Genomic DNA, 12,915 nt, shown 5'->3' on the forward strand with positions numbered 1-12,915 from the left:
AGTCCTTTTTTTGACAGTGAAATCTTAAATTCCCGGCATATGTATTGCAGTCATTCTAATGACCTTGAATCCTTAATATCTGATTCTTATACTTCTTTAAGTAAAGTCCCATCTGGAGATTAAAAGCGTAGCTCTCATATGTCACATATTGCTATCTGAGGGGTTTGTTTTACGATAAATCTTCGTAAGCAGCTTTATAAGCATTCGTATGGGACATTAGTTCGCTGTTTAACCCGTTTCTCGTTGTCGAACAGAGGCAAGATATTGATGTAGACAATCGAACAACTGGAATCGACCTATTGAGAAATTTTGATGTTCCCATACCGGCTCTCTGCCATATTGTTCCTTATTAGCTAGCTCAATGTTTATGATACACACGAAACTTATCTTGCATGAAGTCTTCGGACATTTCAAAATCAGGTCAAAATAATAAACCGATCTATATACCCGAGGAGAATTCCGTTCGGCAAATTGGGCGGCAAATGATTGAGTATAGGAATCACAGACAAACAGATACCATGCAGTGGAATATACCTGTCCTATTCGGTTTGTGAGATACAGATATTGAATTACAAAGTGCTTATTTTACCAGATTACCATCTTATAAGTCGTTGCATTGACTCTCAAACTCTTTTTGTCGTTCCACTAGGGTTCCAAGGACATGTTGTTAAAATCTTACCATGGCTAAACTTATTCATGACATGTTGAGTATAATTACCGACCCCCCGCATCGTTGATCACGGCCAGCGAGACTCGCATTCGCCCCATACGAGAAAAAGTCAATATTCCACCAATAGAGTTACTGGAACATGCAGACATCTTGCTTTGTTCTAACTCATAGTATGATAGATGCTCAGCCACCTTCCTCAATAAGACTATGGCGATGTAGCATACACAGGCAAGCTACTTATACGAACTCTTCTGCATACTAGGTCGGATGTGATATGGCAAATAGTCCGTTTACGCCCAGATGCAGAAGCAAATCAGAGTGGACTTGAGTAATTGATAAGTTCTTCGGAAAGCGACATTGTGATTGACTACAAGAAGACTTTTAAAGATTGGCACTTGGCTGAATGCCTTCGTCCACGAGGTGACTGTTGTATAAAATCTCTTGTATTCTCCTCATTCAGAAATCACATCAGCCGCGTATTATCGTATCTTCTTACTTGTTCTTGAATATACTCTTAGGATGGGTAATATCAGAGCCTTGTTGGCCACGGCTGCCTTGGTTCTACTAGTCTCGGGAGATTCTACAACGATCCGGGATGGCAGATATCGAGCCAATGTGGGCAAACCAGGGACTAAAGCGATTGTTCCAAGATCCTTCATTGTTGAGTTGGACCCAAACACAGTTTCGAGCAGCCCAGCAGCACACCTTTCCAAGTATAGTAGTGTCTCATATACACTACGCCATGAGTTCAACAGCTCCGAGATATTTTATGGCTTGTCCATCACACTGCCGGATGGGACGAGTCCCAATGATTTGAAGAGTGTACCAGGTGTTTCCAGCATTTCGCCCGTACATATTGTGCCCCGTCCTGCGCCCGCTAATGGTACTTACTCGGGGCCTTTGTCAACTCCCAAGTCCAACACCAGTATTCCGCATGTAACAGGCACCTCTGATATCACCCACACACTGAAGATGGGCAACGTCGACAAGCTACATTCTCAAGGTATTAAGGGCCAAGGAATCAAGATTGCCGTGATTGATACGGGCGTTGACTACACGCACCCCTCCTTGGGAGGTGGGTTTGGCCCAGGCAATAAAATAGCCTTCGGGACGGATCTTGTGGGCGACGCCTACACTGGCGCAAACACCCCAGTGCCTGATGACGACCCTCTGGCTACTTGCACCACGGGTTTCCACGGCACTCACGTTTCAGGAATAATCGGCGCTGTCGATGCTCCTGGGACCGGGTTTGGTCTGGTGGGCGTTGCACCGGAGGCCACACTGGGAATGTACCGTGTCTTTGGTTGCGAAGGAAATGCTGGCACGGATGTTATTATCGATGCGATTCAGAAGGCATCTGGAGAGGGCGTCGACATCATTACTATGTCCATTGGCTCCCTAGTGTACTACGAAGCCAACAGCCCCTACACAACCGCGGTCCAAAATGCCATCGCCAAAGGTATCGTTGTCATCGCTTCGGCAGGTAACGATGGCCAGTATGGCCCCTTCGCCGTATCTGCACCCGCCGTGGACCCAGGAGTGGTGTCTGTAGGAAGTATTGAGAATGACATATATCCAGCTGTGTATCATGCAGAAGATAGCAGCGGGCACACTATCAACTACTTGTCTACCATATCTTTTACCGCAACCGATGCCTTCACCATCTACCCCTTAGGTCTTGGCCTTACAGTGCCTCCGGACACACCACTTGGATGTTTCTTTGATGCTTGGACTGCTGCCACAGCACCCGGTGCTATACAAGACCCAGAGCATACCGCTATATTTCTTCCAGGAAGCGACCTCTGCCCGCTCGGTGACTTTATAGATCAGATTCCGCAGACCAATGTGACTCGAATTATCATCTCTGCATCTGATGCTGATCAGCCTGTCATTTACAATCCCCCAGGGCTTGCTAACAACATCACAATTATACTGCTTGATGTCCCATCATCGCAACTCGTTGGCAAAGGAGTCTCTGATGCGCAGGCTGCTGGCAAAAATTATACTCTGTTATTTAAAGACAAGAATGTCTATGATGCCTCCAGCCCTGAGGGCGGCTCAGTTGACTTCTTTTCCACTATTGGTCCTTCCATTGAAGGAAGTCTTCAACCGTCACTCTCAGCCCCTGGCGGTAGTATTTTGTCCACTTATCCAGTCAGTGGTGGCGGATACGGCGTATTCTCTGGTACTTCTCAAGCGGCGCCATTTGCAGCCGGCTGCTTCGCATTGCTCAAGTCTGCCCGCCCCGAACTCTCATCCACTGAAATGGTCTCAATAATGCAGTCGACATCAAGGCCATTGGCCAGTCAGAGTGATGTCCAAGTGCTTTCATCAACTGGACAACAGGGTGGTGGACTCATTGACTGCTTCTCTGCTGTCCAGGCTGAATCGATTGTGACGCCCTCTCAACTTAGCTTGGGGGATACTCCCTCTCCCAAGTCGCAAACCTTGAGCGTCAGGAATCTTTCAAAAAAATCCAGCAAGTCGTTCACTGTCTCACATGACCCAGCGGCTTACATACGCCTGGTTACGAACCTAACTGGGGGAGACTTTTATTGGTACGAACAGTTTGCGCTCCATAATGAGAAGAAATACGCTGGGGCATCTTTCTCGTACACACAGTTTGTTCTAGCTCCAGGCCAGTCTATCGACTTGGAAGTCAAGCTATCGCCACCAAAAGAAAACGCAGACTTGGAGATCACACTGCCGACTTACTCAGGCTTCGTGCGAATTGAAGAATCTAGCGTCAAACACACAGTCCCTTACATCGGATTACCGTATTCGCGTTACAGCGCCAAAGATATTCTCCCAGCCAACCTTACCGCCGCATTTGGGGAAGATTTACCTGCAGCTTTTGACAACAATCTCCACGAGCCCGACGTGGACTTTAGGGTATTTCAGCTACAGGATCCAACCGGTACTTCCCCAATATCCGACATTGGGTTTCCCTATATATCTTTTTTCATCTCGCAGCCATCAATTTACACTCGTGCTGACTTGGTGCCCATCAACACTACCTTTGTGCCGACCCGTTATGGTTTCAATACGTCCATAATCTTCGATCCAAACGAAAACCCGCCAAAGCTACCTCTTGGCAAGGGATTCTTCGGTGTGCCATCCTATATCAACTTGGGAGAATGGGCTAGCACAAGTACAGTACCTGACGGCCCTAGTGCTGATGAAGATGTGACTTTTGCTCCTGGGCCGTATCTTTTTGCAAGCTACGCAGTTGTCACCGGTATAGGTTACACAGGACCTGGGGGCACACGCGGGTTGAACATCACAGGAGGAGATTATCGCGTGCTGCTTCGAAGCCTGAGATATGGTGGCGACATTAATAACCCTAAAGACTATATCTCGTGGCTAGGGCCCGTGATGAGGATTCTTCCATTCGTGCCCTCTAACTAAAGAAAGAAGTGCTTACAAAATACCGTGTATCAGCTGGATAGCGTATAGGTTGCTTCCCCGGTTCAATTACTGATATATACAATGAACTTGCTTTTGAAGCCCTTTTTTTTTAGTTAAATAGTTATGCAAACTAGATTGCAATGCCAAGCTACCAGCTGTTAAAAGCCACGCAGTCTTCAACCTCTTATTCATTTTGTCAAAAATAGCCATTTGAGAAAATAGATAAAAAAAACGAGTTTACAAATAGTCCCAGCTTTCTTCCCCGTTGTTCCATACAACGAAGTAATTCTCTAGCTCGAGTTTCTGAATGACAAAAGCACGAAATCGGCTATGAATCCTGCCAGCAGTCGAAGAGTCTTCAAATCCTGCAAGTGTAAATGCACTCCCTTAACTCATCACGGCTACTTAGACTACTTAGACTGCGTCATGTTATTTCAAAACTCACTGTCACCAGTAAAATTGACTTGCCCACTTTTCCTTTGGCAATAACAAACTAATATCGCGAGACAAAAATTCGCAGTACTGCTGACATAATATAGGCCAAAGGTCACATATTGGCGCTTTTCCGAGTAGTGGATTTGGCGCGCTATCCGAGTTGCGGAGGCCTTATGGAGGTGTCTAATGTTCTGAGTCCCTCTTGTATGAACTTGGCCTTGAAACGACAGTTCGGCCATCGAGTAACCTAATTCTTGATACTGTGTTGCCACAGTAAGGTTTAATTACGGCAAGTACATCCTAATTCAAGACAAAGAAGCCAATTATGGCCCCTACAGCCAATAAAGCCCTCAATGGCCACAAATTGCTTGTGCTCCTTGGAGTGACTGGGCCACCAAAGATACTCCTCGGAACCACATTCCAGCCCGAATGGATCGCAGAACTCAAAGAACTATTCTCAGGTCTGGAAATAATTACTGTTGAGGGATGTATATGGAATACGCCAGCATTCGAAGAGAAGTTTCCAGAGAAAGAATGGAAGGACGTTACTATCCTCGTTACTGGAAATGCTTTACCTGCAGCACATATTGCTCCGAAGTTGGAGTATGTACAGATCCAGAGCGCCGGAGCAAATCATATCCTCCAAAATCCTCTGTTTAGCGATACAGATGTTGCTCTTTGTACGGCTAGCGGTGTGCACGGGTACGTTTTCTCACGGATTGACTGGAGTATTGAGTGCTAACACACCGTCAAGACCGCAGATAGCTGAATGGGTAGTAACCACATTTCTAGCTTTCCAACATCAAAGTCAAACATGTCTCAAAAGATACGTAACTTGATAACAACTAACAAGTTATATAGTTCCCCAATACATCGACTTTCAGCGCCAAAAAACGTGGCACAAGTTGGACGATCCGGTCCATGATGCAGTTGGACAGCGAGTGTGAGTTAAGGTCTGCTATTACCATGACATAATGAGTCTAACTTAGTCTACAGTGGTATTCTTGGCTACGGCGCCGTCGGTCGTCAGATTGCTCGTGTCGTGAAAGCACTGGGTATGGACATTCACGCCTGTAATTTACATCCACGTCTTACGCCCGAGTCGCGTAAAGATGAAACATATACGCCAGCAGGCCTTGGTGATCCAGAAGGCGCCTTCCCCAGCAAATGGTTCTCCGCTGAAAATACAGAAGGGTTACATGAGTTCCTTGGCTCTGGTCTTGATCTGCTCGTCATCACCATCCCACTTACAGAAAAGTCCCGTGGTATCATCTCAATGAGAGAGCTAGCTTTGCTTGCTAAAAAGAAGGCCTTCGTTTCAAACATCGGAAGAGGAGAAGTCGTCGTTACGGATGATCTAATCGATGCACTTGAGGAGGGAACAATCCGCGGGGCCGCACTCGATGTGACGGATCCTGAGCCTTTGCCAGATGGCCACCGACTATGGGGTACAAAAAATCTCTTTATCTCACCGCACGTCAGTGGAAACTCTAGTAGTTATGCCCGAAGAGTTTTTGAGGTCCTCAAATACAACCTCATCCGGATGAGTGAAGGGAAGGAGCTCACAAACAAAGTAGATAAAAGCAAAGGATATTAGGATAGCTGATTCATCCAATCATGTACTGATATACATTTATATAATTGAACAAATCCTTAGCGGCTACAGCTTTTGCCTGAACGCCTTGACTGTGCTCTACCATTGCAGCTAAAATCTGACCAAGCTAGTCTACTCTACATTTGAATTGAATAGTGTCTACAGATAGCTTACGAGACAGAAGCACTACTATACAGATATCTCATGGATATAGGTATACAGAATAAAACTATGAAAAAGCTATTGAAAGTTTTAGACCGATCGCCACGGAATAGAATGACAGTTCATGCATTATATCGGCAAATTAAATAAGATACGTTGGTTGGTCGTCGCTTTTGTTTTGTATCGTCACGGCTTCGCTTTCTCCTCCAGTTGTTTGCTGAACTGTATCCACTGTACTTCTTAGAGATGCCATTGTGCCAAACTTACAAAACCATCTATCCATCAAGATAATAAGGATTGAATGACTAGTTTTGACACAATCGCACACAACACCTGAGGTGTCATTGACTTTTCACATATAGCCAGGGCGCAAGCTGCCTGTTTTGAACTGGCTTCAATGTTTAGTCATGGCTGTTAATATTCCAAAGCGCTAATGTGAGATTGTATAAGCGTTAATCGTGTGCTTGCAGCATTCGGTGGCGTGATTGCTCTGTGATCTGCAGTTGAAGATTGAAGCCAACTTGTTGACCGTTATCGGTGGTAGCAAGTGGGTATGCAGTGTTTAGTGCAAATACCGATATCCAAAATATGGCAAAGTGAGGCTATCACCTTGTTGGCATCACAAGCCTTTGTAGCTGAATCTCAAGCGAAAAACAGCCATACAACTCTGAATTATGGCTGCAGCTGGTGTTGCAAGACCTCTTCAACCCGCATCTAGCGAGGTAATGGGTGAGCCGATAGGAGTGGCATCGCAAAAAAAGGCAACCCTTTTCGATCCACTCCAGCATCTGTGCTACAACCATCCCACATCAACAATCAGTCTTGACGACTTGGGCCTCGACTTCCCGCAAGCCAGTTCACGAACAGCCATCACTGCACCGTTTCCACTCCTGACTTCCGCCGGAGTTCGTGAGCTGCGTGCCGATATCTTTCGCCCCGAGATTGTCGGCGAGTATGGCTCATGGAAGTATCCCGGTGTCTACCGCATTCGTGGTTACGGACAAGCTGCGCCGTTTGCCTATTCCATGTGGCGAAGTCCTGAGGTGCTAAAGGCATGCTCAGATGCAGCAGGTGTAGATTTGGATGTCATCATGGACTATGAGATTGGACAACTCAACGTACAACTGCCAAAGCACGTGGACAAAAGCAGTGCCATTACAGACAACCTGCCTCCTCCAGAGCCGCCAAAAGCAAGTGACGATGACCTTGAACCGGAAGAAGAGGGAGCAGATCTCAAAGATCTTGTTTCTGCATGGCATCACGATTCGTATCCATGGGTCTGCGTTCTAATGCTCTCTGATCCAATTGGGATGTCAGGAGGCGAGACGGCCTTGCGCAAAGGCGACGGCGGTATCTTGAAGATGAGGCAGCCCGGCATGGGATATGCCGTGATGATGCAAGGCAGCATGGTCTCGCACGCTGCGCTGCGCACTCTCGGCAGCGGCGAGCGCATTACTTTTGTTGTCTCGATGCGTCCGCGTGATCCATTGCTGCCAGACACCAGCACGTTGCGTACCGTCAAGCCTATCAGCAACAACGATGAACTTTTCAGGCAATGGACAGGTTATCGTTTTGATGTTGTAGCCAAACGCCTGGCCAAGATGCGCGAGACGCTGCAGGCTGAGGGAAGGCCGGCTGCCGAGACTCATCGACTGACGAAGGAGTGGGTGCAGGCGCAGATTGAGTATCTGCAAACCACAGTAGATGAGATGGATCTGAACGATTATATAGCTCCAAATTTTAAATAGCATGTATCTAAATATCACGTTTGTAAAGTAGACAACGACGGTAAGGGTAAATGCTCTACAACAGGCAATGTACATATATATGATGCAACGAAGCAATCATAAACCGAGCAGAATGAGCCATTGCATTGGCAATATCGGTTCTTCTTTTGTATTCTAAGACTTTTTGTTTATTCATTTCAAGTCTAAGCATATCTCAGGCGTTGACCAATTTCCAACTTTGCTGCCTTGTCCAGGATAGCCGTCCCAAGCGCAATATCGCTGAGACTTAGGCCGCGGTGCCAGAACAATATCGTCTCATCATCCCTTTCTCTGCCCTTCTTCGCCCCCGCCACAATCTGGCCCATCTCAGCATGGAGATTCTCCTCTGTCAGCTTGTCGTTGTCCACATGCTGCCGCAAGGCTCCCAGCGGCAGGCCCTTACGACACTGACCCCAATCGTCCACAACCATCTTGTCCATGATATCCGTCAGTGAGAGCTCCAGAGCACTCATTGTACCATAGGGCATCACCAGCGCACCCTTTTTGATCCAGCTCGTCTTGAGCAGAGGTTCTGGCGCTGGCAATCGTGATGCCTCAACGACGATATCTGCTCCTACAATGGTTTCTTCCCAATTGTCCAGCACACGTATCGGCCTTCCCAGCTCCTTCTCTAGACGCGCACCCAATGCTTCACGACTCTCCTTGCGCTTGGAGTGAATTCGGATTTCGTCAAATTGGAAGAGGCTGGCCAGGAGACGGATGTTCCAGTAAGAGCTGCCTCTTGCGCCAATATGTCCCAAGATTTTGGGCTTACTAGGCGCCAGATATTTTGCGCCTATTGCTGTAACTGCACCGGTGCGCATATCTGTAATAGACGTTGCATCTATTACCGCTCGGGGCTTGCCAGTCTCGGGATCGAACAGGTTCAGGATTCCAAACTCGGAGGGCAAGCCATGCTTGTAATTATCGACAAAATCGCCAACAATCTTGACACCCGCTGCATTTAGAGGGTGAACGACCCCGCGTAAAACATTGAAATGGCCTTTGGCTGAATCCCGCGGCACGAGATGCACTCGGGGCTCAATCACTGTCTCCTTGCGGCCCTGCGCATCAAGAGCCGTTTCAATGGCCCCGAGAATCTCTTCATCTGTGAGCTTCAACTCCGCAATGTCTAAGCCGTTGAGGTATGTGATGTAAATGGGCTCTGTCGTCGGCGACATCTTTGTTGCTATTGATTAGGCCGTCTTATGACTTTATGAGCGGGCAGCGTAAGCACGGCTCTGTAAGTCAGGATATGTAGCTTTTTATACAGCTGTAATCGAGTGAAGTATCATTGAGATTTTCATCAAATACAAAACATATTTCCTGGTGCCGATTAATAACGGTATAGTAATACGTAGTGGCATTGCGTGCTCTTCACTGCTGGCATCTCCGCTCCGTAATCGGCAAATTCTTGTACGGCGATCAAGAGGTGGAGTAAAGCACTGTATAATCTCCGCGCTACGAGGCCTACAACTACCAAACAAAGATCTTATGTTCGCTAGAGCATCTATTATTAGCTTACAACAGTGAGAGTTTCCCCAACAGGATGGTGCATAGCTCTCTCTTTGGCCTGGCCCAAGTAGCTAGTTATGCTAGTGGGTGGTATCATTGGTGAATAATAGCTTTTGTGTAGTCAAAGAGTTGTAGTCCGCTTGGAACACATATACTCGCAGCAGCGAATTGCTTGAGCAACGATGCAAGATCCTTTGAAAATAATAACATTTTGTATCATTGAATTGCACAAGTCATCATAACGCTGCTCGTCGGGGAAATCTTAAAGAAAAAAATGCCATCATGTCATAGACGGACATGGCCCTTTGAGTAGAACCGTTTCTATGAAGTAGCGAAGGTAAGCTTCCGAGATATCCTTCTTTAAACTGTCCTAGGCATTTGATTCGGTTATAATAGGAGAAGCTATCTTTCTACGTTAACAACTGTCATTGAGACTTATTGATTATATAGGCTTATGGCAGGTTTCTGCGTCTCTGTAGTGACTGCAGATGTCAGAACTTCTTGTTCCTTAGCCTGCAGCCATAAAAGGGATGGCGACGGGCCAACAACTCCTGGCGCTCCAGGCAGTGTCCTCGAAATCTCGGCAAGGAGATCGATACACACTTCATTGCCAAACCGCAAGCTGACAAAATCGTATTCCGCTTCAAGTTGACGCAACAACGCTGCCAAAGCAGGCGTAACACTTCCATCACGGGTCTTTGCGGTAAGATAGGCATGCATTCCAGCAATCCCTTCGCCTGCGCCTTTCTTGCCAACCTCTGCGATAGCACTTTCGCCATCCGGAAGATGAGCCACCGCTTCTGAAAAGGCCTTGACATGACGATCTGGAATACGCTCCTTTCGCATCCCGTGACGATCGTTGCCGCCAAATCGGAACCGGCGCGAGAGTGAGCGGACGTAGCGATCGGTGTGGTGGCCAAGGTCTCGAAATCCAGAGATGCCGTAAGGCTCAGGTTTGAGCAACAAACAATTTCCACGGTATTTATCATTTTTTACAGAAATAAAAAGCACGTGTCGGTGGTTGTTTGCGAGTGGTGGCAAAGCGCCATCTACTACGAGATCAATTCCTCCAGTACAGCCCGGTGCGCTGTGGCGCCTGAGATGGCTACTGGTTCGCAGACTGCCAATACTTGAGAAGAAGGCAGAAAGCCGACCATGAGGATCAAGGCAGAGAAAAGCGCCAGACAGAAAGGCTTGGTTGCGTTCAGCTGCCAGTGAAGTGAGATACCAAATGATGCCAGTGACTAGGCGTCCACGAATCGTAGGGTGAACTTGGCTAGCTGCAATGCGTCGAAGCTCGTCAGGCGAGAGCGAAGAAGTCATGATGGCCCGTACATCTTCGGCGCCCTGTGCTACATATGTTCGAATCTCAGCTTCGCGCGCTGAAAAGCCAGTGGCAGCGAGATATTTGGTGAAGTCGTCGATTTCCATGTAATTATGGTGTATGGCAAAGCCCTCTTAACGTTGGCGATAGCTACGGTGAGAGGAGAAATCGTAAGGAGTACCCAAGCTGAACAGAGCTCTGGAGTTCACTCTGAGGTTTGTGAGCGGGGATACTGCAGATATACATGTGCCTCCAGCCTATTGGTTCAGATACGACGATACACGTAATTAGCAGTGCAACAAATACCATTGGTGGGTGGCTACATACGTACAGAAGCAGACCCCGCGATGACAAGACATAGTTGGAGAAAAAGGGACCTTGCTGGCACTGAAGATGAACACGGTGAGCGATGCAGGGAGCAATCTAGTTCTAAGATTGTGAGACATATGATGAAAGCTACTGGCATCAGAGAGATTGATTGATTTCAGAATTATCACGGACTTACTGCTCGAGTGATGAGCATTCACTGCAAACCTTTTTATAGTGGCTATTACGCCAAAACAGTGCTTGCGGCTGATGCTCTAGTAATTGCATTTCAAAACAAGCAGACAAAGATATGGTTTCTCCATTACATAACAGAACACATGCCCCTCTTCTCAAGAGCGCTGATCCTCTCTGTCAGCGACTTAACAGCCTCTTCATTCATCCTCCTCTCATCTGAAAGAGTCTTCTCCATGTCTTTCAGCATCTTCTTATAATGCTGTTCAAGAGCCGATACAGCAGCCTTGTTCTCTTCAGCCGAAGTCCGCAAAAGCATCTCCTTCATCTCAGTGAGTTCTTTCTGGTGCTGCTCCTTCATCCGACTGAGCTCAGCCATGATCTCCTTTCCTGCAGCAGTGTCTTTGAGCGCTTTGTTGTCTTTCCCCATCTCTTCTTGCAGCTGTAGGTAAAACGGTTTGTTGTCTACAAACATGGACGCGATTTCCTTGGCAGACTCGGCGGATCCATCGTGTCGAGAATAAATTGCGCCAAATGCCATCAAAACATTCCAAAATTTGCCTTTGAGTTCCTGTTCACGCTTCTGACCCTCTTCTGGCGCGACTCTATCCCACATGCTGGTTGTCAGGACCACATTCTTGAGGTTTTTCTCGCCCGTCAGTTTGCGGAACATGTCGAGGTTTTTTGTGGCATGATGGGTGACACGATTATCCGAGATGGGGTGGAGGTATATGATTCCCGATAGGCGTAGCTCCTTGGAATATCCAGCTGCTAGGTAGTCCGCAATCATTTCAAGAACTTCGGTGTCTGAGAGATAGGTATCTGAGAACCCCGGGGTATCAACGAAACGGACTGTGTGGCCGTCGATGACGGTCTCGACAATCTGTATCTCTTGGGTGCCTATTGATGCATTTAGTTAGCAGATAAGCAATGTCAGTGCCTGGAGTACCAAGACACTCGTACATGAAGTAAGATCATGACCGATCTTGAGATCTTTTCGCCCGGTCGCATTTGAAATGAACGTTGTCTTTCCTGAGCCGGTCATACTGTATCAATGGTAAGATTGTGTTCTGAATGTGATTTAAGCATATGAAATGCATCTTACCCCATTACAGCGATCAAGACATCGTCTTTGGTACTCAGCTTCTTGTACAGTGATTTACCATACTTTAGGCCTGGGACATCGCCGAAGTAACTCGAGAGATTGCCGTCTTTCCCCTGAGAATTAAAAATTGAGGGAATAGTTCCATCAAGAAAATAACTTTGAGATTGCTCAGCAGCGGCATCATCATCCGAATTCAGCCTTGAAGGCGCTGGCTTTGGGCTTCGTGGGAGGCGACTTATGAGTTCGGGCGTCTGGTAAGAGGCTGCGGGACCGTCAGAGGTGGCCGAGTTGATCATGGCAAAATCATCGTCAGAGACGTCAGGCGTATCGACTCTCGCCATTCTGTAGAAAGTTGATGTTTATGAAGCGTGGGAAAGTATTTTGATGAGATTTTCTCAACAACGCTGGATGGATTAAGAACTTCATTTTGGGCTTCAA

General features: G+C 47.1%; 6 protein-coding genes across 6 annotated transcripts; 3 read left to right on the forward strand and 3 right to left on the reverse strand.

Annotated features, from left to right (window-relative positions):
* Positions 1–1,189: 1,189 nt before the first annotated feature.
* On the forward strand, positions 1,190–4,078 carry TGAM01_v203827 (peptidase; the record flags this gene model as incomplete). The annotated part of the gene is made up of 1 exon (XM_018803867.1): positions 1,190–4,078. The coding sequence occupies one exon, from the start codon at positions 1,190–1,192 to the stop codon at positions 4,076–4,078; it is 2,889 nt and encodes a 962-aa protein (XP_018662918.1).
* Positions 4,079–4,838: 760 nt separating this feature from the next.
* On the forward strand, positions 4,839–6,110 carry TGAM01_v203828 (D-isomer specific 2-hydroxyacid dehydrogenase; the record flags this gene model as incomplete). Its single annotated transcript, XM_018803866.1, has 4 exons — positions 4,839–5,215; positions 5,268–5,320; positions 5,375–5,456; positions 5,510–6,110. The coding sequence occupies 4 exons, from the start codon at positions 4,839–4,841 to the stop codon at positions 6,108–6,110; spliced, it is 1,113 nt and encodes a 370-aa protein (XP_018662917.1).
* An 833-nt stretch (positions 6,111–6,943) lies between these two features.
* Positions 6,944–8,017, forward strand: TGAM01_v203829 (hypothetical protein; the record flags this gene model as incomplete). Its single annotated transcript, XM_018803865.1, has 1 exon — positions 6,944–8,017. The coding sequence occupies one exon, from the start codon at positions 6,944–6,946 to the stop codon at positions 8,015–8,017; it is 1,074 nt and encodes a 357-aa protein (XP_018662916.1).
* A 182-nt stretch (positions 8,018–8,199) lies between these two features.
* On the reverse strand, positions 8,200–9,216 carry TGAM01_v203830 (hypothetical protein; the record flags this gene model as incomplete). The annotated part of the gene is made up of 1 exon (XM_018803864.1): positions 8,200–9,216. One exon carries the CDS (start codon positions 9,214–9,216, stop codon positions 8,200–8,202), a length of 1,017 nt encoding a protein of 338 aa, XP_018662915.1.
* A 769-nt stretch (positions 9,217–9,985) lies between these two features.
* TGAM01_v203831 (hypothetical protein) lies at positions 9,986–10,981 on the reverse strand (the record flags this gene model as incomplete). Its single annotated transcript, XM_018803863.1, has 1 exon — positions 9,986–10,981. The coding sequence occupies one exon, from the start codon at positions 10,979–10,981 to the stop codon at positions 9,986–9,988; it is 996 nt and encodes a 331-aa protein (XP_018662914.1).
* Positions 10,982–11,502: 521 nt separating this feature from the next.
* On the reverse strand, positions 11,503–12,818 carry TGAM01_v203832 (hypothetical protein; the record flags this gene model as incomplete). The annotated part of the gene is made up of 3 exons (XM_018803862.1): positions 11,503–12,272; positions 12,336–12,418; positions 12,478–12,818. 3 exons carry the CDS (start codon positions 12,816–12,818, stop codon positions 11,503–11,505), a joined length of 1,194 nt encoding a protein of 397 aa, XP_018662913.1.
* Positions 12,819–12,915: the final 97 nt, after the last annotated feature.

The sequence above is a fragment of the Trichoderma gamsii genome (assembly GCF_001481775.2).
Source record: "Trichoderma gamsii strain T6085 chromosome Unknown Scaffold_10.2, whole genome shotgun sequence".
Taxonomy (NCBI): domain Eukaryota; kingdom Fungi; phylum Ascomycota; class Sordariomycetes; order Hypocreales; family Hypocreaceae; genus Trichoderma; species Trichoderma gamsii.